The sequence below is a fragment of the Chiloscyllium plagiosum genome, unplaced genomic scaffold (genome assembly GCF_037043375.1).
Source record: "Chiloscyllium plagiosum isolate Xiang-an unplaced genomic scaffold, Cpla_swu_hap1 HiC_scaffold_5, whole genome shotgun sequence".
NCBI lineage: Eukaryota > Metazoa > Chordata > Chondrichthyes > Orectolobiformes > Hemiscylliidae > Chiloscyllium > Chiloscyllium plagiosum.
Window position 1 is genome coordinate 109,749,920 of NW_028270143.1, and position 27,346 is coordinate 109,777,265.

The 27,346-nt window shown below is 40.5% G+C and overlaps 1 protein-coding gene across 7 annotated transcripts in view; it reads left to right on the forward strand.

Moving 5' to 3' along the window:
- The window catches only part of lmbr1 (limb development membrane protein 1), a 268,615-nt gene that overhangs the window by 189,144 nt on the left and 52,125 nt on the right, over positions 1-27,346 (forward strand). For all 7 annotated transcript variants that reach the window (XM_087987559.1, XM_087987560.1, XM_043690708.2 and 4 more), the window contains 3 exons: positions 14,082-14,168; positions 16,345-16,421; positions 18,659-18,736. In XM_087987559.1, the coding sequence (XP_087843685.1) occupies positions 14,082-14,168; positions 16,345-16,421; positions 18,659-18,736 (242 nt within the window). The remainder of the gene's footprint in view (positions 1-14,081; positions 14,169-16,344; positions 16,422-18,658; positions 18,737-27,346) is intronic.

Below are 27,346 nucleotides of genomic sequence, written 5' to 3' on the forward strand. Positions count from 1 at the left end.
AAAGTGCGCAAGAAGAAGAAAGGACCTGAATATTATTTAAGAAAGACTGCAGAAACTGCAGCACAGAGGGGGTTGGGAGTCCTTGTCTATTAATCACAAAAAGCTGGCCAAGTTCAGGTAATACAGAAGGCAAATGAATGTTGGTCTTTATTTTGAAAGGAATGCAGTATAAATGCATCAAAGGCTTTGCTAAAACATAGATTAATATTAGACTGTCTTATGAAGGGAGGTTTAGTATGTTGAGTCTGTACTCCTTGTAGAATGTAGAAGAATGAGTAGTGACCTTACTGAAGCATACAAAATTCTTAGCAGACTTGACAAGGTAGATGTGAAAATGTTGTTCCTCCTTTTGGGAGAGTCTAGGACCTTGGGCATATTCTCAAAATAAGTGGTCACACATTAAAGGCAGAGATGAGGAATGATTTTGTATCTCATTAGGCACTTAATCTGTGAATTTTCTTTACTGCACAGGACGGTTGAGGCTGGTTCATTAATTATAACCAAGGCTGAGATAAACAGGTTTTTAGTCTGTAAGGGAATGGAGGCATAATGGGAAAAGGCAGAAAAGTGGAGTTGAGAGTGAGCAGATCAACCATGATCTCAGAGGCAGAGCAGACTCAATGGGCTGAATGGCCTACTTCTGGACTTATGTCTTATGGTCCAATGGTCTTAACATATTTTTTAAAACTTCTAACTGGAGGATCAGATAACTATGCTTTCTATTATTTCTCTTCCAGCATGTACTTTCTATATATTTGGGTTAATAAAAATAATAGTATTTAATTTTTTTAATTCATTGCTGGCTGTGCCCATATTGTCCTTTCTTGATTGTCCTTGAAAGGCTAGTGGTCAGCTGCTTCCTTGAATTGCTGCAGCATTTAACAAATCTGTGCACCCACAGTGCTATTAGAAAGAGTACCAGAATGTTCTACCAGCGGTAGCAAAGGAAAGCGATATTGTTTCAAATCAGGATAGAATGCCCCTTGGAGGGGAACATGTAGGTGGTGATATTCTCATGCAACTTCATTCCTTGTCCTTCTAGGTGATGGTTACGAGTTTGAAAGGAACTGTTTTATCTTCATTATTACACTTCCTTTTGAGCTCTGACAAGTGTTTGAAAACAAAGGTAGAAATATTCTAATACATCATTGGTGCTCCTAATCATTAGAATGCTGCATTAAGTTAGTCGGGAAAAAGTAGGATTACTGTCTATAGCAGTCTTGTAGTAATAGTGTTAATCATTCAACAGTAGCAATTCAGTCAATTTTGGTTTCCTTTGTCTTAATCTAGCATGATATATTGTGCTTCCTGTCTTTTATTTGCCAAGATGTGGGCTTGTGGCCAGTTGGCACTTGGTGGAAATCGTCCAAGCTGATTTGACAGGATCCTTATGGCTGGCAGAAGTAAGAGACTCTAATCCTATCATTTGTTGTGTTAATTCACTACACGTTTAGGGCAGGCTGTGTAAGTAAAAAGTAGAGAAGTTGGATGCTGATTTTCTGTATATGGTTATCTCTTTTGATTCATTGTCTTCTGTGACTTGAAAGATATTTGTCAAAATATGTAAAATGAATAGCTTTCTTCCACTATAATGCTTATAATACAATATGTGCTGCAGTACTTAGAATCATAATAACTGTTGTCTATTGTGAATCAGAGTTCTTTAAAGAAGTAAAGGAGAGGATTGATAAGGATAATGCAGTTGATGTAATTTACATGGATTTCGAAAAGGCACAAGCGCAGTGTAATTCGTAAGGATTTGATAACAGAACTTTTGCTTATCTTGATTTATATAAAGGACCTAGATCTTGGAGTGGAGGAGACAATTTCAAATTTTGTGATGCAAAGCTTGGAAGTGTTGTTAACTGAGAGGATGACAATGAAGACCATCAAAATGATGCTCGACTAATTTGTGAAGTGGCAGGTAGTTGGTACATGAAGTTCAATGCGGAGAAATATGAGGTGATATATTTTGAAAGACAGTATAAAATAAAAGATTATGCTTGCAGTGCTCTATTATATAAAATAAAGGCTAAGTCTGTATAAGTCATTAAAGGTTGTAGGACAGATGGAGAGTGGTTAATAAAACATATGGTATCCAAGATTTTATTTATTGTGGGATAAAGTACAAGGACAGGGAGGTTATGCTGAAGATGCATAAGACATTGGTGAGACCTCACTTGGCGTATTGTGTATTGTTCTGGGTGCCACACTTGAGGAAATGTGTAAATGCATTGGAGACAGTGCAAAAATGTTTACAAGGATAGTTCGAGGCATGAGAAATCACAGTTATGAAAATGGATTGGAGAAATCATGACTGTTCTCCTTGGAGAGGAGAAAGCTGAGGGGAGAGCCGATTGATGTATTCAAAATCAGACAAGGTCAGGGCAGACAGGGAGAACCTGTTCCTGCTTATATGCTGATCAAGGACAAGAGAGCACAGACTTGCACTCAGTGATTTGCAAAAGAACAAATTGGAATGGGAGGATAAATGTTTCTCCCCACAGCAAGTGGTTTAGGATTAGAGTCATAGAGATGTACAGCATGGAAACAGACCCTTCGTCCAACCCGTCCATGCCGACCAGATATCCCAACCCAATCGAGTCCCACCTGCCAGCACCCGGCCCATATCCCTCCAAACCCTTCCTATTCATATACCCATCCAAATGCCTCTTAAATGTTGCAATTGGACCAGCCTCCACCACATCCTCTGGAAGCTCATTCCATACACGTACCACCCTCTGCGTGAAAATATTGCCCTGTAGGTCTCTTTTATATCTTTCCCCTCTCACCCTAAACCTATGACCTCTAGTTCTGGACTCCCCGACCCCAGGGAAAAGACTTTGTCTATTTATCCTATCCATGCCCCTCATAATTTTGTAAACCTCGACAAGATCACCCCTCAGCTTCCGATGCTCCAGGGAAAACAGCCCCAGCCTGTTCTGCCTCTCCCTGTAGCTCAGATCCTCCAACCCTGGCAACATCCTTGTAAATCTTTTCTGAACCCTTTCAAGTTTCACAAAAACTTTCTGATAGGAAGGAGACCAGAACTGCCCGCAATATTCCAACAGTGGCCTAACCAATGTCCTGTACAGCCGCAACATGACCTCCCAACTCCTGTACTCAATACTCTGACCAATAAAGGAAAGCATACCAAACGCCGCCTTCATTATCCTATCTACCTGCGACTCCACTTTCAAGGAGCTATGAACCTGCACTCCAAGGTCTCTTTGTTCAGCAACACTCCCTAGGACCTTACCATTAAATGTATAAGTCCTGCTAACATTTGCTTTCCCAAAATGCAGCACCTTGCATTTAACTGAATTAAACTCTATCTGCCACCTCACAGTCCATTGGCCCATCTGGTCCAGATCCTGTTGTAATCTGCGGTAACTCACTTCGCTGTCCACTACACCTCCAATTTTGGTGTCATCTGCAAACTTACTAACTGTACCTCTTATGCTTGCATCCAAATCATTTATGTAAATGACAAAGTAGAGGACCCAGCACCGATCCTTGTGGCACTCCACTGGTTACAGGCCTCCAGTCTGAAAAACACACACACTCACACACTCACACACTCACACACTCACACACTCACACACTCACACACTCACACACTCACACACTCACACACTCACACACTCACACACACACACACTCACACACACACACTCACACACACACACACTCACACACACACACACTCACACACACACACACACACACACACACACACACACACACACACACACACACACACACACACTCACAGACACACTCACAGACACACACACTCACAGACACACACACTCACAGACACACACACTCACAGACACACACACTCACAGACACACACACTCACAATCACACACACTCACAATCACACACACAATCACACACACAATCACACACACAATCACACACACAATCACACACACAATCACACACACAATCACACACTCACACACTCACACACTCACACACTCACACACACACATTTTAACTTTCCAAACACGATGTTTGGAAAGTTAAAATCCCCTACCATAACTACTCGATTATTCTTACAGATAACTGAGATCTCCTTACAAATTTGTTTCTCAATTTCCCTCTGACCATTGGGTGGTGTATAATACAATCCCAATAAGGTGATCATCCCTTTCTTATTTCTCAGTTCCACCCAAATAACTTCCCTGAATGTATTTCCGTGAATATCCTCCCTCAGCACAGCTGTAATGCTATCCCTTATCAAAAATGCCACTCCCCCTCCTCTCGCCATCCTTCCTGTAGCATTTGTATCCTGGAACATTAAGCTGCCAGTCCTGCCCATCCTTGAGCCATGTTTCCGTAATTGCTATGATATCCCAGTCCCATGTTCCTAACCACGCCCTGAGTTCATCTGCCTTCCCTGTTAAGCCCCTTGCATTGAAATAAATGCAGTTTAATTTATTAGTCCTACCTTGTCCCTGCCTGCCCTGACGGTTAGACTCACTTCTGTTCTCAGCTGTACCCGTCCCAGATCGATCTCTTTCCTCACTATCTCCCTGGGTCCCCCCACCACCTTACTAGCTTAAATCCTCCTAAGCAGTTCGCGCAAATTTCCCTGCCAGTATATTAGTCCCCTTCTTGTACAGGTCACTTCTACCCCAAAAGAGATTCCAATGATCCAAACATGTGAATCCTTCTCCTATACACCAGCTCCTCAGCCATGCATTCATCTGCTCTATCCTCCTATTCCTGCCCTCGCTAGCTCGTAGAACTGGGAGTCATCCAGATATTACTCCCCTTGAGGACCTCCTTTTTAAATTTCTGCCTAACTCTCAGTAATCTCCCTTCAGAATCTCAACCTTTTCCCTTCCTATATCATTGGTTCCAATGTGGACAATGACCTCCTCCTGGCCCCTCTTCCCGTGAGAACATTCTGCACCCTCTCTGAGACATCCTTGATCCTGGCACCAGGGAAGCAACACACCATTCTGCTTTTTCTCTGCTGGCCACAGAAGCGTCTGTCTGTACTTCTGACGACAGAATCCCCTAACACAATTAATCTCTTGGAAGCCGACGTACACCTCATTGCATTAGAGCCAGTCTCAATACCAGAAACTTGGCTGTTCGTGCTACGTTCCCCTGAGAATCCATCACCCCCTACATTTTCCAAAACAGCATACCTGTTTGAAATGGGTATATCCACAAAAGACTCCTGCACTAGCTGCCTACCTCTCTTACCCTTCCTGGAGTTAACGGGTCTATGTGACTGTATCTGAGACTTTCCCCCCTTCCTATAACTACCATCCATCACATACTGTTGCTGTTGCAAATTCCTCATTGCTTCTATCTGTCTCTCCAACTGATCCACTCGATCTGATAAGATTCGCATCCAACAGTATATATGGCGGATATAATCCGCAGTAACCCTTAAACTCTCTTTAAACTCCCACATCTGACAAGAAGTACATATCACTGCTAAGGGCATTTTTGCTCCTTCACAATCTACAGACCCAGAAAATAACACTGTCTTATTCCTCTGCAAAACACTGCACCAGGTTAAATTAATAGCTATGGCTTATATTTTAAGTTTAATCAAGAGACTTATCTCCAACAACATATAATCAAGAAAGAATCCACTATACTCACTGCTGCAACCTTTCTCTTGGACAGACTTAAAACAACAATTAACTTATCTGATTCTGTGCTGTGAACTTCGCCTAACAGTTCCTCCAAGATTAGTTGTGAATTTCACTGTTTGTTAATTTCCCAGATGCACTCTGATGTCCAGTGATGCTTGGAAATGTGATGAAAACATGCTCAATTGAGGCATTCGAGAGGGCATTAAATGCTCCTTTAAATAGAAATAATGTACAAAATTACAGAGTAAAGGTAGGAGAAAGAAAAAGGGAAGTGATGGCATAGTGGTATTGTTGTTTCACTAATAAACCACACACCCATGTAATGCTCAGATATTTAATTTCCAATCCCAGCATGGCAGCTTGTGGAGTCTGAACTTGAAAACAAAATCTGGATTGTCAGTAGTTGCAAAAACCCACCTAGTTCACACAATGTCCTTTTAGTGAAGAAGTCTGCCATCCTTACCTGGTCTGGTGTACATGTGGTTCAATGCAATATGATTGACTCCTAACTAAAGGGTCGAACAAGCCACTCAGTTGTATCTAATTGGTATAAAAAGTTTCAGGAAAGGAAAGGAACCAGATGATCTATCTGGCATTGATTAGGCATCAGAAATGATCATGGCAAGCCCAGTCCCAATTGCCCTTCGAACTCCTCTTTCCTAACAACTGAGAGCTCTTGCTAAAATTGGGAGAGCTTTCTTTTAGCCTAATCCAGAAACAACCAGACTTAACCATACTCTTGGAATCACACCTTATACACAATGTCCCAGATAATACCATTTCCATACCTGGGTATGTCTTGTCCAATCAGTAGGACAGAACCAGTAGAAATAGTGACCCAAAGGTATACAGCCAGGCTGGTGGAATAAAATCAGTGGACATGGCAACACAGTGGTATACAGTTAGGCAGCTGGTGTCCTGGGAGTCCTCGGTATTGACCCTGGAGTTGACTAAATCTCATGGTGCCAGACTAACAAGTGTCTCTCACTCTCTGTATCCGTTTCCGTTCCCCCAACCCCCCCGAAAACAAAAAAAACACAAACCATGTAACGAATCAGTATTATTCTATATTGGAAGCAGCACTGATGATGGCCAAGGCAAAGAATGTACTCTTAGTGTAGGCTTTCAATATCTATTGCTAAATATGGTTCAGCAGCATCATTACAGAGCTATTACTAGTGGAGTGCCACAATGATCAGTGCTGGGGCCATAATCACTTACAGTATATATTAATGCCTTGGATGAGGGAAGTGAATGTACTCTAGCTGAGTCTGTGGATGACACAAAAATAGGCAGGAGAGCAAGGACTTGCAGTCTACAGGGGCATATAGACAGGTTAAGTGAATGGACAAAAACTTGGCAGATAGAATATAATGGGGAAAATGTGAAGTTATGCACTTTGACAGAATGGAGAAGGACAACAGAAAGCTGCTGCACAAAGGAATTTGGAGTCCCTGGCACGAATTACACAAGGTTCAACAAGTGATAAGGGAAATTAAGTGGAATGTAGGCTTTCATTTCAAAGAGAATGGTGTTTAAAACTAAGGAAGTCCTGCAAAGCTATGCAAAGGCATTAGACAGACCACAATTGGAGTACTGTGAACAGTTTTGGTCTCCTCATCTAACCAAAGATGTACATTAAAGTCAGTTGCAAGAAGGTTCAGTAGGTTGGTCCCTCATGTGGAGGGGTTTCCTGATAAGGGGAATTTCTGTAGATTAGGTCTGTACTCATTGGAGATCGGAAGAATGAGAGGAGACCTCATTGAAATAAGTAAGATTCTTCTCAGCTTGCCAGGGTTGATGTGGAGAGGTTACAGCTCCCAGTGGGAGAGTCTCGGTATGTTCTGAATGTAAAAAGGAGAAATCCAACATTGCCAATTATTGCTGCAGCAGTATGTTCTCAGCCTTCAGTAAGGTGTGGAAGGGGTCATCGACAGTGCTGTCAATTAGAAGTTCCTGAGCAATAAGCTCTTCACTGATGCTCAGTTTGGTTTCTGTCAGGCCCACGCAGCTCCTGATCTCGTTATGGCCTTGGTTTAAACATGGACAAAAGAGCTGAACTTTGGTGGGGAGACGCAAGTGATTACCGTAGACATCAAGGTTGCATTTGAGTGGCTGTGATATCTAATCGCTGTAGTAAACCAAAGTCAGTGAGAATTAAGGAAAATTTCTTGGTTTGAGTTATACCTAGTGCAAAGATTGTGGTTATTGATTTATTTATTGTGACATGCATTTTGTTACAAACTACTGTGAAAAGTGTTGTGTCATAGAACATAGAACATAGAAGAATACAGCGCAGTACAGGCCCTTTGGCCCTCGATGTTGCGCCGATCCAAGCCCACCTAACCTATACTAACCCACTATCCTCCATATACCTATCCAATGCCCGCTTAAATGCCCATAAAGAGGGAGAGTCCACCACTGCTACTGGCAGGGCATTCCATGAACTTACGACTCGCTGAGTGAAGAACCTACCCCTAACTTCAGTCCTATATCTACCCCCCCTTAATTTAAAGCTATGCCCCCTTGTAATACCCGACTCCATACGCGGGAAAAGGTTCACACTGTCAACCCTATCTAACCCCCTAATCATCTTGTACACCTCAATCAAGTCACCCCTAAACCGTCTTTTCTCTAATGAAAACAGCCCCAAGTGTCTCAGTCTTTCCTCATACGATCTTCCTTCCATACCAGGCAACATCCTGGTAAACCTCCTCTGCACCCGTTCCAGTGCCTCCACGTCCTTCCTATAGTATGGCGACCAAAACTGCACACAATATTCCAGATGCGGCCGCACCAGAGTCTTATACAACTGCATCATGACCTCAGGACTCCGGAACTCAATTCCTCTACCAATAAAAGCCAGTACGCCATATGCCTTCCTCACCGCACTATTTACCTGGGTGGCAACTTTCAGAGATCTGTGTACATGGACACCAAGATCCCTCTGCTCATCCACACTACCAAGTATCCGACCATTAGCCCAGTACCCCATCTTTTTGTTATTCTTCCCAAAGTGAATCACCTCACACTTAGCTACATTGAATTCCATTTGCCACCTTTCTGCCCAGCTCTGCAGCTTCTATATATCCTGCTGTAACCTGCCACATCCTTCCTCACTGTCAACAACTCCTCCGACTTTCGTATCATCCGCAAACTTGCTCACCCAACCTTCTAACCCCTCTTCCAGGTCATTTATAAAAATGACAAACAGCAATGGTCCCAAAACAGATCCTTGCGGAACACCGCTAGTGACGGCACTCCATGAAGAAACTTTGCCATCAACTACTACCCTCTGTCTTCTTCCATCCAGCCAATTCCTAATCCAAACCTCCAACTCACCCTCAATGCCATATCTCCGTATTTTCTGCAGTAGCCTACCATGGGGAACCTTATCAAACGCCTTACTAAAATCCATATATACCACATCTACCGCTTTCCCCTCATCAACCTCCTTCGTCACCTTTTCAAAGAATTCAATAAGGTTTGTGAGGCACGACCTGCCCTTCACAAAACCATGCTGACTATCCTTGATCACATTATTCCTATCCAGATGTGCATAAATCCTATCCCTTACAATTCTCTCTAAGACTTTGCCCACAACAGAAGTGAGACTCACCGGCCTATAGTTACTAGGGTTATCCCTACTCCCCTTTTTGAACAAGGGAACCACATTTGCTATCCTCCAGTCTTCTGGCACTACTCCTGTAGACAAAGAGGATATAAAAATCAAGGCCAATGGCTCTGCAATCTCCTCCCTTGCTTCCCAGAGAATCCTAGGATAAATGCCATCAGGCCCAGGGGACTTATCTATTTTCACCTTTTCCAGGATTTCCAACACCTCTTCTCTACATACCTCAAAGCCATCCATTCTACTTATTTGTGACTCAGTATTCGCATCGACAACAATGCCCTGTTCCTGAGTAAATACTGAAGAAAAGTATTCATTCAGTGTCTCCCCAATCTCTTCCGCCTCCACACGCAACTTCCCACTACTATCCTTGACTGGACCTATTCCTACCCTAGTCATTCTTTTATTCCTAACATACCTATAGAAAGCCTTAGGGTTTTCCCTAATCCTACCGACTAAGGACCTTTCATGTCCCCTCCTTGCTGCTCTTAGCTCTCTCTTCAGGTCCTTCCTGGCTACCCTATAACTCTCAATCGCCCCAATTGAACCTTCACATCTCATCTTGAGATAGGCCGCCCTCTTCCATTTAACAAGGGATTCCAATTCCTTATTAAACCACGGCTCCCTTGCACGACCCTTTCCTCCCTGCCTGACAGGTACATAATTATCAAGGACACTCAATAGTTGCTCCTTGAACAAGCTCCACATATCATTTACACTCTTGCCTTGGAGTCTACTTTTCCAAGCCACACATCCTAAGTCATGCCTCACCGCATCATAATTTCCCTGACCCCAGCTATAACTCTTGCCCTGTAGTACACACTTATCCCTCTCCATCACGAGAGTAAAAATCACCGAATTATGGTCACTATCCCCAAAGTGCTCACCTACCTCTAATTCTAACACCTGGCCTGGTTCGTTACCCAGAACCAAATCCAGTATAGCCTCACCTCTTGTTGGCCTGTCTACATATTGTGTCAGGAAACTCTCCTGCACACATTGAACAAACACTGACCCATCTAACGAACTTGAGCTATAGCTTTCCCAATCAATATCAGGAAAGTTAAAGTCCCCCATAACAACCACCCTATTACTGTCACTCATCTCCTGAATCACCTTCCCTATCCTTTCTTCAATGATTCTAGGACTATTAGGAGGCCTGTAAAAGACTCCTAACAGGGTGACCTCACCTTTCCTATTCCTAACCTCAGCCCAAACTACCTCAGATGGCATGTCCTCATCCATCGTCCTTTCCACCACTGTAATACTATCTTTGACAAGCAATGCCACACCTCCCCCTCTTTTACCCCCACCTCTGACCCTACTAAAACATTTAAATGCTGGAACCTGCAACAGCCAATCCTGTCCCTGTTCTAGCCATGTCTCCGTAATAGCCACAACATCGAAGTCCCAGGTACCAACCCACGCTGCAAGTTCACCTACCTTATTTCGTATACTTCTTGCATTGAAGTATACACACTTCAAGCCACTTTCCTGTTTACAGGCACCCTCCTTGGAAATTGATGCCATGTTCCTAACCTCCCTACACTCCAGGCCCTGCACCCTGAAGCTACAATCTGGGTTCCCATGCCCCTGCAGAGTTAGTTTAAACCCCCCCCAAGAGCACTAGCAAACCTCCCCCCAAGGATACTGGTGCCCCTCAGGTTCAGGTGTAGACCATCCTGTTTATAGAGGTCCCACCGTCCCCAGAAACAACCCCAGTTATCCAAAAACCGGAATCCCTCCCTCCTGCACCATCCCTGTAGCCACGCATTTAAGTGTTCTCTTTCCCTATTCCTCGAATCTCTATCACGTGGCACGGGTAACAAACCAGAGACAACAACTCTGTTCGTTCTAACTCTGAGCTTCCAACCTAGCTCCCTGAAATCCTGTCTAACATCATCTGTGGCACCATCTTAAAACTCAGCAAAATAAGCCAGAACGTAGACGACAAAGGCAGAAAAATAGAGAAATGTTCAGATTTCCAGTCCTTGTTAAGTGGTCTGCCATGGGCCAGGTGGCTTGTCATGAGCCCCATTTGCTGCACCCTTTGCCACTGGAACAAATTTCGCCACTCTTCAGTGCCATCTCGCTTCCACTGGCACCCTCGCCACTGAGTCCTCAATTGATTTTGCCACCAATGCCGCCAGGTACGGCACTAGCCCAAACTTGACTCGGCTGCTTCCATGAGTCTGCTTTGGGCCCATCTTACCTGTGCAGCCACTGCTGATGCTGCCAGGTCTCAGATTGGGCCCAAACCTACCTCCTTTGCCCCCGTGAATGCGCTGGGCCAACTCAAGTCCGCACTAAGTGGACTCAGCCCCACTGTAGCCATTGCTGTGACCGAGCTCTTCAACAAGAGATAAGTAAAATAAAAGAGAAGAAAAAAAACATGAGAAAAGAGATAAATAAAAGAAAAGAAATAAAAGAGAAAAGCACACAGAGCAGTCAAGCCAGAGGCTCAGAAGCAATACTCTGCTGCCATCTTACTAGTAGCTTATATGGGTCAGTCATCTCAACTCCAGGCCATCTCTGCACATTTCAAAGGTTAAATTTAAGAAGAAAAAGTTATTTGACCAATTTTTCTAATCAGCTTGTTCAAAATGTAACTGCACATCCCTGGAGCATGTGGAACGTGAACCTGGGCCTCCAGGTGCAGGGACATTACACTGTGCCACAAGAGGACTCTGAAGCTACTGCACCTGGTATTCCCAGGCAGTCTCCCATCCAAGTACTAGGTTTGAACCTGGTTAGCTTCAGAGATCAGACGTGATCGCTTTGGGTTAGATATTTTTTAATCTATTCAGAGTTTTTATTACACACCTCTCGAGCAGTGGGACCTAATCCTGGGCCGATTAGTCCAGTGATAGGGAAAATATTACTGTGCCCCTAAAGAGGCCAGTATCATCGGCCAAACTATTTTCAGTTGCTTCATCAGTGACCTCTTCTTCTTATTATCAGAAGTGGGGATGTTCACCAATGATTGCACAATGTTCAGCGCCATTTATGAGTCCTCTGGCACTGGGTGTTGCTTGTGTACATGACCTTTTAAAAGTTTTCTGTTTGCATTATAAAATGCCCTAAAAGAGGGCACAAGTATTCTAGGGAGTTATATTGTCTCTATTAATCAAATTTATTGAGAAAAAAGTCAGCGAATGCACATAGCTTTGTGTGTCTCCAAGATGCCGACAATATATGGTTAATTTCTTTGTTTTAAGATAATCAAATCAACAAGTCTGTAGTGTTAATAGGTAATATATATATTTTGCTTGAATGAGACCAGAATTAATTACATTAGGGCAGAGAATTAAAATTGTTTAGGTAACTAGACCAACTTTGAGTATTTTGACAGGGGTGATGTCTCACGAAGTTTAGAGCAAGACCTAACCAATTAAGTGAAAACAGGACTGATTTGGATCGTAAACTTCGGAAATGTTTTTTAGAAACCCTTAAGATTAGGGCAATGAGCTTGTCCAGCTTATCCATTATCCATTCCATTGAACTGTACTTCACACGATCCATTCCCTCAGGTCTTGTTGCGAGTCCACTTGTGGAGGTTCATCCAGTTTGTAATCTGGAGTCTGTGAAGCCTGGCTAGCCATGAAAGCTGACAGAAGTCCTCTTTATAAATGCTGTCTGACTGTCACAGGCTATATAGTTTGATAATTGGTTGTAGCTGTTACCAGGTACCTTTTGGTTAGCTTTTAGTGTATCTTCCCTCTTGAAACCATCTTGTTTCAGTTTCACATAACAGGAGTATGATGGAGCTATTTCTTAGTGTTCATTAATGTGATTTTTATTACATTATGGACCTTATCAGAGTTTGAGAATGACTCCTTTACCTGTGTAGTTCCAGATGAAACTGCATTTTCCTGTGAGGAGAAAATCTTAAACTTGTACAATGATTATTCATGAAGTTTTAACTGCAAGTTCCATTTTTCTAAAATGGCATTGGACAAACAGACAGAAAACTGGCCACAAGGACACATGAACATCAGCTAGCCACAAAAAGACATGAACCACTCTCACTAGTATCTGTGCATTCAGATGAGGAAGGACACCGCTTCGATTCGGACAAGACATCCATCCAAGGACAAGCCAAACAAAGACACACACAAGAATTCCTAGAAGCATGGCATTCCAACCGGAACTCTATCAACAAGCACATTGACTTGAATCCCATTTACCACCCCCTGAGAAAAAGAACTGGAAATGACACCACCACAGAAAATGATGTCACCAATCCAAGGAAATCTAAACACATAAATAGAAAGCAGGCCATGGCGCCAGCGCTTCATCCAGAGACTCATTGATGATGTTACCTTGTATGGTGATGAAATGTCTGAAAATGAACCTTCCAGCTCAGCAAGCAAACCTACATCCAGTTCTGATATGACTATTGAGTATGTTGAATCGTGGAGTAAAACTCAGTAATGGCTTGTTACCTTTGCAATTGTCTGTTTCATGTAGTATAAAAAGGATGAAATTGAACTAACATCTAGCTACCACAAATCTATTTAGAAAGGAAACTGTTAATTTTGTAGTAGTTGCATTTAATGTTATGTGGCATATTTATCATCTATTGAGCAATTTTGTGAAAACTAATAATATGTGAACAGGGGACTGACCAGGTAAAGCTGTCATCTTTTCAGTGAAGCCAGAATTGTTTGAGGAATATGCAGGTGGTAACTGAACATTGGTAACAGGTACCTTTCCATTGCTATTAGAAATTAAGGAATGGATAATTAAATACAATCATATATTGAAATATAGAGAAAAGGTATAACAGCAAACATATCATACACTTTTCTCTCTTCCCTTAGGTGCTTATATGACATCCTATTTGAAATATGATTCTGACGAACTTGAGCAAGAATTGGATGGTGTAAGAAGCAAGAGATCAAAACTTGGTATTTTTTTGCATTCATTTTTCTCAAGCGAAAAGAATAATTCTACATTTAAACAGTTGAATACAAAGAAAGAACTGGAAATCTCAAGTAACAGGAAAAGCTGCAGAAATTAGCAGTTATGAAGACCAAACAATTGCTGCTACTTTTTGTCTTTCTTCAAAACCAGGAACAGATTCAGAAAAATTGAGGAGAAAATGTAAATCAAGCACAGAGGTGATGAGTAGGGTAGTGAGGGGATACGTGCAAGCTCTACTTATACTGAGATCCTGCAGAATTCATGGCAAAATCTTTCTAGTTTTTTTTCTTCCATTGCCATATGATGCTGTAAAACAGTAGTTACTTAGAATCAAAATGGATTACAGAATGCAAGCATCAATTTCCAGGCTATGTTTTAAATGATATAGATGTTTTTTTTCTGAGCAACAAGCAAATCGATTATGCTATGAATCCTAGTTACACTCCACTCACAGACCATGTATAACACAGACTAGGGATTAAGATTCATTTAAAATTTGCCTCAAACCAATGCTGTTTAAACATTTAAACTGTAATTTTCCTGCACACATTAATGCAAGAGACAATGTGCTATTTGTTTAAAATGTTGTGTAATATGAATTCAACTTTTAAACAGCTAGTTGAATATATCCGGATAATTGCAGTTTTGCCACTGGAGGGCTTGATGAAAATAATGTGAAAATTGCTCAGACGCTGCACCTTCCTTGGGAATTATATATTTTGGCAATTGGGATGGAATTTATCCATTTGTACTCTTATATGGATTTGGTTTATCCCTTTTATATAACAGTTTGTTAAGGTGCACCTGGGAGTCTTAAATCACTTGATAAAGAGCTCTATATTGCAATTTGTAAAGTAGCAAAATAATGTAATTTCTACATTCGGTATTAGAAGTCAAAATAATTTTTGTGAGGAGTCTGCTTGAGATTTTATCAGGGGCGACTTTGGTTTTTGGGGTGGATGCAGAATTAAATGAATTTGTCAGTATCAATATTTATTGGTTCTCCATTAAAAATAGAGATATAATACCAAAGAAAAGCATTAATTTCCTAGACATGGAAGCGTTTAAATTGACATGTGTCAACAGACATAAATTAGCAAAAGTTTTCTTTCAAAGTTACCTGATGTACAGTTCTGGGCACACACAAGTATCACTACAAACATATTCTGCAGATAGGTCCAATCTCAGGAAATTTGTTTCCATCACATATACACAGAGCTGGAACAACTTAACTCAACAGTTTCTGTCCTTTATTCTGAACATCAGATCTCAAAATTGAGATTTAAATTGAAAATTGATATATTGTGGATTCAACACAATAGCAGCAACATTTTTCCCCATATAATAGATTCTGAATATAGGTAGCCTTAAAATAGAATTTCCACAGTCACGTGCAAGGAATTTATTACTTGGTGATTTCATATTTTCTTCACTCCTAATTAACTCTATTTATTTTTCGATAATTGTTCTCCTTTGCACCCTTCCCACTACTTTCCCCATTCACTGCTATCACCCCCCACACCTTTTATCTCCCCTCTATGCCCCATTGTAGCCTCCCTTTTCCATCACCACACCTCTTTAGTCTCCTTCTCCCCAACCCTAAACTCACCACTCTTGTAACCTCCCTCTTCCCCCACAAGCCTGTCACCATCTCCCACTCCTTGCATCTTCCTGGCATGCTCTTCCAACGCCCCTCTGGCACAACCCTCCTCTTTGCCCACTTCTCCTCCACCCAACTTTTCTTGCCACTGTCCTCTTCCCCAACCCCTCTGGCAGCCACCTTCTCCCCTTCCAGCCTTCTTGTTGTCACATTTCCTTCCTTGCACTCCTCTTGCAGTGTCTTCCTCCCCACATCCCTCTAGTATCATCATCCTCCTCCTCCTCCTCTCCCATCCCCCGACCAGTAAATGTCTCAGCTCCATGGGAACAACTTCTTTAATTGGTTGGGCCTGTGATTTAATTTACAGAGGCATTTTGAGGATTTCCAGGTGAATTCATCTGCTGCTTCAGTATTTTGAGCACTGTTTCATATTAAACTTGAGAAATAGCTCTGTTCAGTTGCCATTTTTACTGTTTGCTATAACCGAATTCAGTTTAAAACTTTGAGCAATGTTGCATTGACAGAAGTTTTTAATTAGTTTGGTGTTTTCTTTTCTTAAGAACGACGCAAGAAAGCTTCCGCATGGGAGCGGAATCTGGTTTATCCTGTTGTCATGCTGATACTACTGTCAGGAACGGTGAGCTGCTTTTGTTAAAAATTAGTGCAGATAATGCAAGTGTCTGTATTATTCCCAGTTGTTACCAAATTTTTATATATAATCCGTAGTATAACTTTTACATTTCTAATAGTTTATATTCAAAGTAAATGAAGAACAACCATTTTTGCTTAGTGGTGTTATGCCCAGAGTCTGGTGTCAAGGGTGTTCCACTAACTTGTTACGGATTCAGATGAGATGCCACAAATCTATAAGCTCCCGGATGAGCACGGGTGAACTGGCTCCCCTTCTTTATTCACCCACTCCCTTGGTTAGTAACACCAAAGTTAATTTAAAAACGGATCGCTTTCCTTATGGATACTTTTCTCCCAGACCCAAATGAGCTTGTGTTTTTGAAAAAATAGCCAACTCAACCAGGCTTCCTTGAGTTAACAAAATGTGATTTTAGGAACACATGAGCACAAGTCGGCCCTTCAGCCTTTGAGCCCACTCCATCATTCGCTAAGATCATGGGAGATCTGTGGCCGAATTCCATATGCCTGTCTTGAGCACATATACCTTAATACTCTTGCTTCACAAAAATTTGTCTTCCTCAGATTTAAATCTAACAATTGAATTCACGTTGACTGCCATTTGAGAAACACTGTTCCAAACATCCACTACTCTTTTTGCTTCTTCTAACATCTCACTTGAATGGCCCTAATTCTTGGTATTTTACGTCCTCTAGTTCCAGAACCTTCAACCTGTCGTAATCTTTATTTACTCCGCCTTTCCCTGTTAATATTCCTGAAGACCTTAATTAAATCATCCTTAACCTTCAAATTCCAGAGAATAAAAACCTAATTTATCCAATCTCTCCTCATAGCCCCTCATAACCCTGTAAACCTGCTCTGAACCCCCCTTCAGGGCCAAAACATCCTTCCTAATATGTGATGCATAGATCTGCTCACTTTACTCTAAGTGAGATCTAACTAATGTTTTGTGTTACTACAGCATAACACCTGCATTCCTGTATTCCATACCTTGCAATATGAAAGCCAGCATTCCATTAGCTGCCTTGACTCTTTTCTGCACTTATTTATGGCATTTTCAAGAGCTATGCACCCTAAAGCCCCAAATCCTGTTGGGCATCCAATGTTTTCTATACTAGAAAAACCTCAGAAGAAATAAAATCACAGCGTGCATACACATAAATTAGAAATAAGAGGAAAGTTCAAGAATCAGTCTGTGAATTGTTTGAAGTTTGGTAATAGAATGTTGCAGCCATTGCAGTGGAGGTTATCAGTAGCATTGGCGATGTTTATTAAATAGCTGATCTCAAGATTGTTTTGTAGGTTGGTTGAGATTCTGTGGTTCTGATTCCTTTTGACCACGATTGAATTCTGGCATTAAGTGCGAGGGAGAGTTCTTTGGTTGTCCTGTTATCTTTTGTCTGGCTTGCTCACTAACTAACTAGTTGGTTTCTAGCTCTGAGTGAGTACTTTTACTTGCAATGTGACAGTGACTAGACGGTATTTCTTTGCTTGTGACTTTAATAGCATGTTAATACTTGGGCATTTAAAGTTTGTGTGGCTGACAAGAGAACCTCTGTCTCATGACCACACTGGCTTTTTGACGTGTGTGTGTTGAGGGAGGCGTGAAAGGAGGTGGGCTGACTGAATCATAAAGCTCACATAGAATCCCAGTCTTTCCTGGCAAGAATGTTTTTTTTTCTAAAAATTAATGTTCGAAGTTAGTTATAGAAGGAAAGAATGGATAAGGTTATAAGACAGCCATTACAATTTATTAGCATCAGCTTAACACAAGGACCTATACTTTTATCTTCTGAGTTTATAATATGTGCAAGCACGGCTTTGATTAATTTAAAAAGGCTTGCAGTTGTCTATTCCGATGGTATGACAACGTTCAGTCTTGGATGAGATGAAACAAACATCTTTCCGTATCGAGCTTTTTTCAGGATGAATGCATGATGAAAAGAAATAGTATTACAAAATGTTTACAGCTCAATTTAATGATCATAGTTTTGTTTCTGTTAGAAAGTTGTATAGTATTTCATAATAATAAAGGTATAATAAACACTCTATGTACATACTATTTCTGAAAAGTTTGAAAAACTCCATAACATTTTATTTTGGAAATGACATTATACAGATTTGCAATGTAAACATTATTAATATGCAGTAAATATTGTATGTGAGGAAATCTATTAATATCAATGTTTTTCCACAGACTTTTAATGACCAAATTATGTCTTACAGACAATTTCTGTCCTTTTGGTTGCTTTCAATATCCTGGCTCTGTTGGTTGATGAAACTGCAATGCCAAAAGGATCACAGGTATTAATTAACTGCAATTCTGCTTCAGGGATTGTTCTCTTGATATTCATGAAGTTGGATGTTGTGTAACTTTTTTGTTTTGTCTGCTACTGTTTTCAATCTTGCCATTTACTGTTGTTTAATCTTTCAACTGATGTCTTAACAAAATAATATGCAAGTGTGAGATGTGAGTAGTTAAAGGATTAGTTTTTATGAAAATTATTCATTAGGTGTATCAGTGAATCATATAATCATGTTCAGGCTGATTTTTATGTATTCAAGTTTGTGATTGTAGGCAGTAACTTGATGATGCAAACCCTACATCAACCAGCAGGGAGAACTCTCAATACATTCAAACAGTTTGAAGTTCACTCTGCTTCATTTCAAAGTCAGTGATCAAATCCCCAACGATGAGGGTCCATAAGATAAGCTGGTTCAATACTTCTTTAAACTCTAGAATTGATTGAGTTTTTAAAAGAAAAACAAGTATTTTTGGAATGTTTTTTATTGTCTGTCAGCAGTTCCCATTTTAATTTGCTTTTGCACCAAAAGAGAAGAAACTGGTGCACATTTGTAATGTTCTTTGCCAGTTGAAGAAAGAACTTGTGTATTGCTTTTCAGAATCTTAGTATCCCAAAAAGCTTTGTTGAATTACTGTTGCAGTGTAGGAAATAAAGAAGCACGTATATAGATAACATTAAAAGAGATAGTACCCAACATTTCCTTCATAACACTTCTGAAACTTGTGAAGGTGGTCATGAGCTATCTTCTTGTGCCATCATGGTATAATGTTAAAAGCATTTCCAGGATATTGACATATCAGGTAAGGAAAGTGTGTAGTTTAGTAGAACATGCTCTCAAGAGGTTGGTGTTTTCACACTCTTGTTGTCGTTGTTTTACTAGAGCATAGGTTGTGGGCTTTTACAGTGGTGTTGAAGAAGCTTTTGTGTTTTTGTAATGAAGCCTGTTGATGGTACACATTACAGTCAATTTAAGCTTATGATGAGTATTTAAAATGGTTACTGTAGTGCCAGTCTTGAGAGTCAAAAGGTGCGGTGCTGGAAAAGCACAGTTGGTCAGGCAGCATCTGAGGAGCAGGAGAGTCAACGTTTCAAGCATAAGCCCTTCATCAGGAATGTCACATTCTTGATGAAGAGCTTATGTTCAAAACGTTGACTCCTGCTCATCAGATGCTGCCTGACTGGCTGTGCTTTTCCAGCACCGCACTTTTTGACTCTGATCTCCAGCATCTGCAGTCCTCTGTTTGTGCCAGTCTTAACAGGTTGCGTTGTTCTGGTTGATGCCAGACTTCTTGAATATCATTGAAGCTGCATTAATACAAGAAGGTCAAAATATTTCATTACACTTGTACCTTTGTAGTCAGCAGAAAGATTTGTGAAATGTCAAGTGTCGGTGGGGCAGGGCTGTGAAATCAAACGCTGTTATTTCCAGAGCCATTGCAAAAATTAAAACGTTTATCCAAGTATGCAAGAACCTGATTTATCTTTCACATAGTTCCAGATTAACAAAAAACACCAACCAGGTTTCTGAACTAAGAAATAGCTGTTCACCTGTGATTAGGTAATACGTTTAAAACTCTCGTCTAAAAGCTCCCCAAAGCATACGTAATGATATACACAATTTTGTTTGCTGACTGCATGATGTACAAGTGTCTATTGCACTAGAAACTTGCTTTAATCCGGCATTATGCCCTAGGACTATAGAAACAGTCAAGGAATGGGGGGGAAGGGAGGAAGAAAATAGAGGCTGTTGCAGAAAAATCCAAATAGGAAAGCAATTCTTAGTCTATCTCTCTTTCCCTTGTTGCCTTCTCCCCCTCTCCAGTGACTTTGGGACCACCACTCCATATTCTCATATATTTGGATCACAACTCCCCAGACCATATCAATGTATCAGCCATTCAGAAATGCATCTGGGAATAGGCCCTGGAATCTCACTTCACTGATACTGGAGATTGCATTTTCTCCCACTGACTGCCCATCATGTTTATTATTGGGTTTTGCTGGAACATCATTGAGCCTTCAATTGTGATTTACTGTAGAAATGTCTTGTCAATTTCCTGCCATCCCTAAATTTATTCCAAGAAACTTGGTTACGTTACAATAAATATTAATAAACAATTTAAAGTGCAGATGTCAAAAAAATCAAAGATATCTAACCTGTGATCTCTTACGAGAGAGAAAAATTGTAAGCTGATTTTCTTATAGACATGCATTCCCAACAGACTACATACATAGAAACATGAATAATGGCCCTTGAGCCATTCAATTAGATATTCAACAGGGGTATATTGAGTGCTGTTCTAATAACCTAATTATGGAAAATGTGACATTGCCAGCAATGAAATTGATTGTAATATTTAGGAATTTATTATTTGAGGTAAGGTTAAATTGGACCTGATTTTTTTGGAAAAGGGAAGCCTGCAAGTTTGTGAAAGTGACTGGGGAAATTGTTCAATGTCAATTTTGTCAATGTGTGAAGTTTTCAATTAATAGGGAGAAAATGTTACTTATTCAGGAATAAAGGGGAAGTAACATGGACTGTTGAATAGGTTACTGATGTAGAACACTGAGCTCAGTTTAGTCCTGATTCCATGATAAATATTGAAGTAACAGTTGGCCTCAAAAATAAAAAAAAGAATACTCCAGGATCTCTAGTGTGGATTCTTGTCTTCTCAAGAGCAAATTTATTCTGGCAACAAGTCTTGGGGCATCAGAGTTCTAGTCACAGTGATGTCAGTGGTGAATCACATTGGAATATTCTCACAGACTACAAACCCATAAGTAAAATACACTGAATTTTTTTCACTTTTTATTGACTGTTTGTACAAAGGTTATTAAATGATTGCAACAGACACATGGGATTAAAGTAGAATCATATGTATTTTTATGACATACATAGCATTTAGGGTCAGAAATATACCATTCCACCCCTTAAGCCTGCTCTGCCATTTGATTAAAATGATGGTTGATCTGATTGTAGTCCTAACTTCACTTTGCATTCTGCCTCTCAAAACCCTTAACGTGCTTGTTGATCAAAATATTATCCAAGTCAGCTTTGAACATGTTGAATGACCTGCTGTACTGTGGGAAATAAAATTGTATAGACCAATGAGTAACTAATGGAGAAATTTGCCATTCTGCAAATATAAAATTAGTTTCGCAGGAGATAAGGTTGCTCAGTCGTGATTGCGAACTTAATACATCAGAAAGAAACCTAATTGTACCTTATTCAGCAGAGTACAACTTCTGAAAAAATTTTCTCATTGGTTCAGTGATTTCTACTTGGCTATTCAACAGTGCATGTGTAGAAAAATGTAGAATTCCTGAAAGCAACTTCAGGAATTTTGCATTTAATTGCACATGCAGACTCCAGAAGTTGTTGTCAGTTTCGGGGAGAGGTCTTGATTCAGAACACTGATGTCGCTACTGCAGAGAACAGGTTGTTGTGCGATGATCTCTTCCCTGTTGTAAGCAACCTATATAATTTCAATTTGCAGTACTTTTAAGATTTTTTAGTCAGCTGTGCACACCGATTATCTTCAGTGAAATAACTTGCGAGCATCCTTAAGGATATCTTCTGGTTTGCTGCACATCACATCTTGGAGGAGTCGTTACCATTATGCATGATCATGAAGCAAGCTTGTTGGCTTTTTTGGTTTTTGATCATCAAATCATTCCGAACAAGCAATTGATTTCAAATGTGCTTCATTAGAAGCTTATATTAGAGAAATATGTTTACCTGTAAGCCCATTTTAAAATATGTTGATGAAGCCAGTATCGCTGTTGATCACAAATTTGAGAGGTTGAGATTATATTTTTAAGCTGTGTAAATGAAGGCCAATGTGCATGATGTTGAGGATGCAAGTTCATATTTCATTGATACTGGCACCAATTAAATCATTCATTCTATTCAATACTTTTGTTAAAAAATTATTTATAGAATGGTAGAGTTGTACAACACGGAAACAGACCCTTTGGTCCAATTTATCAGTGCTGACCAGATATTCCAATCTGACCTGGTCCCATTTTCCAGCATTTACCCTATATCCTTCTAAACCCTTCCTATTTATATACCCTGATGAAGGGCTCCAGCCCGAAACGTTGATTTTCCTGCTCTTCAGATGCTGCGTGACCTGTTGCTTTTCCAGCAACACACTCTCAACTCTGATCTCCAGCATCTGCAGACCTCACTGTCTCCATATCCCTCCGGACCCTTCTGATTCATGTACCCATCCAGATGCTTTTTAAATGTTGTAATTATACCAGCCGCCACCATTTCCACTGGCAGCTCATTGCATACATGCACCACTCTCTGCGTGAAAAAGTCACCCCTTAGGTCCCTTTTAAATTTTTCCCTCCTCATCCTAAGCCTCTGTCCTCTAGTTCTGGACTCCACCATTCCAGGGAAAAGACCTTGTCTGTTTGTCCAATCCACGCCCCTCATGATTTTATAAAACTCTATAAAGTCACCCCTCAGCCTCTGACATTCCAGGGAAAATAGCCCCAGCCTATTCAGCCTCTCCCTATAGCTCAAACCCTTCAACCCTGGCAACATCCTTGGGCGGCACGGTGGCACAGTGGTTAGCACTGCTGCCTCACAGCGCCAGAGACCCGGGTTCAATTCCCGCCTCAGGCGACTGACTGTGTGGAGTTTGCACGTTCTCCCCGTGTCTGCGTGGGTTTCTTCCGGGTGCTCCGGTTTCCTCCCACAGTCCAAAGATGTGCAGGGTCAGGTGAATTGGCCATACTAAATTGCCCGTAGTGTTAGGTAAGGAGTAAATGTAGGGGTGTGGGTGGGTTTCGCTTCGGCGGGTCGGTGTGGACTTGTTGGGCCGAAGGGTCTGTTTCCACACTGTAATCTAAATCTTTTCTGAACCCTTTCAAGTTTCACAACATCCTTCTGATAGGAAGGAGACCAGAATTGTGAGCAATATTCCAAAAGTGGCCTAACCAATGTCCTGTACAGCCACAACATGACCTCTCAACTCCTGTATTCAATACTCTGACTAATAAAGGAAAGCTTACCAAATGCTGCCTTCACTATCCTATCTACCTGCGACTCCACTTTCAAGGAACTATGAACCAAGGTCACTTTGTTCAGCAACACTCCCAGCAACACTTAGCATTAAATGTATAAGTCCTGCTCTGATTTGCCTTTCAAAAATGCAGCACCTCACATTTGTCTAAATTAAACTCCATCCGCCACCCCTTGTCCCATCTGATCAATATCCCATTGTTGTCTGATGTAACCTCTTTCACTGTCCACTACACCTTCAATTTTGGTGTGAATCCTTTTCAAATTTTTCCCCCCTCACCTTAAACCTATGCCCTATGGTTTTGCCTCTCCACAAATACATCAAACGAACAAAGAAGTGGGCAGCACGGTGGCACAGTGGTTAGCACTGCTGCCTCACAGTGCCAGAGATCCAAGTTCAATTCCCGCACTGCTGCCTCACAGCGCCAGAGACCCGAGTTCAATTCCCGTCTCAAGCGATTGACTGTGTGGAGTTTGCACGTTCTCCCTGTGTCTGTGTGGGTTTCCTCTGGGTGCTCCAGTTTCCTCCCACAGTCCAAAAATGTGCAGGTTAGATGAATTGGCCATGCTAAATTGCCCGTAGTGTTAGGTGCAGGGGTAAATGTAGGGGAATGGGTCTGGGTGTGCGCGCTTTGGCGGGTCGGTGTGGACTTGTTGGGCTGAAGGACCTGTTTCGACACTAAGTAATCTAATCTAAATTATGTTTTAATGAATAATGGTGCCTGCGGAAAAATCAGTTGAATTTTGTTAATGGAAGGAAAAGCATATTTCTGAAAGCTGTTTGACTGTAATCCTACAGAAATACTGGTAGGATCTGAAGACTGAGGTCAATCTTGAAAGATCACACTTAATCTTCAATTTATTTTGGTCTTATTCATCATGATCTCTTAATACTCAAAGATTATCTTCGATGACAAGGGGCCATTCAGGTTATTGATCTAGAATAAAGAAAACTTCTTCGTTAGAGTACGTGAATCTATGTTGATGAATTATATATTGTCCTGTTTCATTTTATGGCTTTATGGAAAACAAAGGAAAATGTCCAGTCTGTTGTTTGCATGCTTCAAAAATATGGCTTATTAGGTGATCTGGTCTTGAAGTTTGAGCTGAACAAAATGATACACGAATTGCATTTAAGTTCAAATTCTTGCTGAATCATTATGCACGTTTTAATTTAGAATGTTCAGAAATGTTTATTGAATGTTTCCTTTAAAAATCAAACAAAACTGCTTTCAAAATTTCACATTAGAATAAGTTGGATTAAGATGGTGGGATTACTTAGAATTTCAGGTTACTCGGTGGAATTTAAATTTTATAAATGTATCCATATTAAAAATGCACTCCACACATCAATTCAAAAAACGTTTAATGCTAAGTCATTAAGAAACTATAAAACATTAAATATTTTAATGCTTACCTCGTATATTTACCTGATACTTCTATAAATTCACAGACCCTTGTTAATTCTTTCATTGGAATTTGAATATGATTTAGTTTTTTACACCGAAAATTGATTTTTGTCCAGACCAGATTTTTCTATTGTGTTCATTTGTTTCCCCTCTCTGTATTTAGGCAGTAAGCATGAATGTGTGCACATGATCAAAGAGTTGTAGCAGAGCATCGAATCATGAAGCAGCATGTTCTATCTTTTAAACTAAATCGCATTCACATACTGAATGGTACAGCAATGAGGCCAACATTGAAATTGATCAAGTGCAGCGGGAAACAAAAGTTCAGTTTATGATTCAAAGTGGTATTTGTTGGATTGATAAGAATGGCAAAAGTGCCAGTCCAGGTATGCTCTTATCAAGCCAAAAAATCCTGTTTTGAAGTCTTTTAAACTTGTTTCTGGTCATAAACAGGTGGAATTAGTTTTACAAAAACGTTTCAAAACATGTCCTCCTTATGCTGCCATGAAGCGAGGGAAAGGACAACGAAATGTTTTGGAGTTGAAATATTCCTACTCTTTAAGTTGATTCCAGAAAATCTGGGCCAGGGACAGATGCATTATTGTTTGTGGTCAGCTAGCTAAGCTATGTAGATGAAGGAACTGTCAGGCTTGATCTTTACTTTATGCTCACATATTATGTCTCAGCCAGAACATTATTGGTTAGTCTCTTGGTTCAGCAGGAAAATATAGTTCTGGGTACTTCTCTGATTGCTACTGGATTTGTTCGAACCAAGTGTAAACCACATTTAGTCAAAGCTTTTGCTTAAGTCCAAATCTGGACACACTATAGCTTCAAAGAGGACAAGAAGACTTATGGCAGTGCGTGCAAAAGACATTTCCTAGAATAGTTCCTGGAGAGGACAAGTGCAGTTACCTAAGTAGACTAAGAACAGCTGGGGTTGTTTTCTTCGGAGTAGAGAAGATTTATAAGAGATTTGTTAGATGTGTTTAAAACTTTGAAGTATTTAAATAAAGAAAGAGAAGTTGTTTTCTGTAGCTGATAAATGGGTAACTGGAAAGTACAGGCCAATGGCAAAAGAACCATAGATACATGAAGAAAAGTTGTAATCTCATGAATGGTTAGGATTTGGCACTCACTACCAAGAGGATGACTGCTGCAGATTCAAAAGTAGCCTTTTTAAAGGGAATTGGATGAATCCTATTAGAATATATCTATATCTGAGATAAAGAAATAATATTCCAGAGATTGTGAATCACTTGGTTGTTCTTAGAATGATCTGGCCAATTTCCTCTGATTTTTATTTTCTTAATTCTTTTGTGGGATGTATTTCTGATGAGGCCAACATTTGGTGTCCATTCCTAACTACCTTTGAACTTAATGCTTGGTCATTTCACAGGGGACAGCTAAGAGTTAACTTCGTTGCTTTGGCTATGGAGTCGTACATACAGCAGACCTGGCAAGAATGGCAGATTTCCTTCCCTTAAGGACTTTTTTTTAAACAACAATGTAGTCTATTTTCAGGGTCATCATTATTGAAAGTAACTTTGCAATTCTAGATTTCTTAATTCAATTTACATTCCAGTAGCTGGTATGTCCCTTTTACATCAGATTGGGCCTCTGGATGACTCGTCCGATAACATTCCCACTATACCACCATCTCTCCCCTCCCATTTTCTGTGGTGTACTAATTTTATGTATCTATCTGTGCAACTGGTGATTCTCTTCAGTCAAATAGGCAGTGAGGTACATAATTAGTGCATCTAAATAGTATTGGTGAAAAAGGAGTGGATCCAAAAAAACGTTATACAGGGAGATCTTAAGATACCTGGGCATTGATCTTATTGAAGTATGGATGCTAAAACTCAACAGATTGGTATGTTTCTGGTTTAAAAACTTCAATAGGTTTATAATATCCCCAAGCTGAAAAACCTATCCATCAGCACCTGTGTGATATTGATTCTGCTGCTTTGGTTCACTGTTACCAGCTGTTAATCCTGTACATCAAAGAGCACCAAATCTCTTACCCCTCCCTCAAAGAAATTATGTTTGTACCTCCAAAACCCACAAGAAACACATTTCAAGCCAACTTCCTCTTTAAGGTGCAAATTGACCTCAAATTAACATGTGTTCCTGCAATAAAATTTGGTGTTCTGTAGATTTG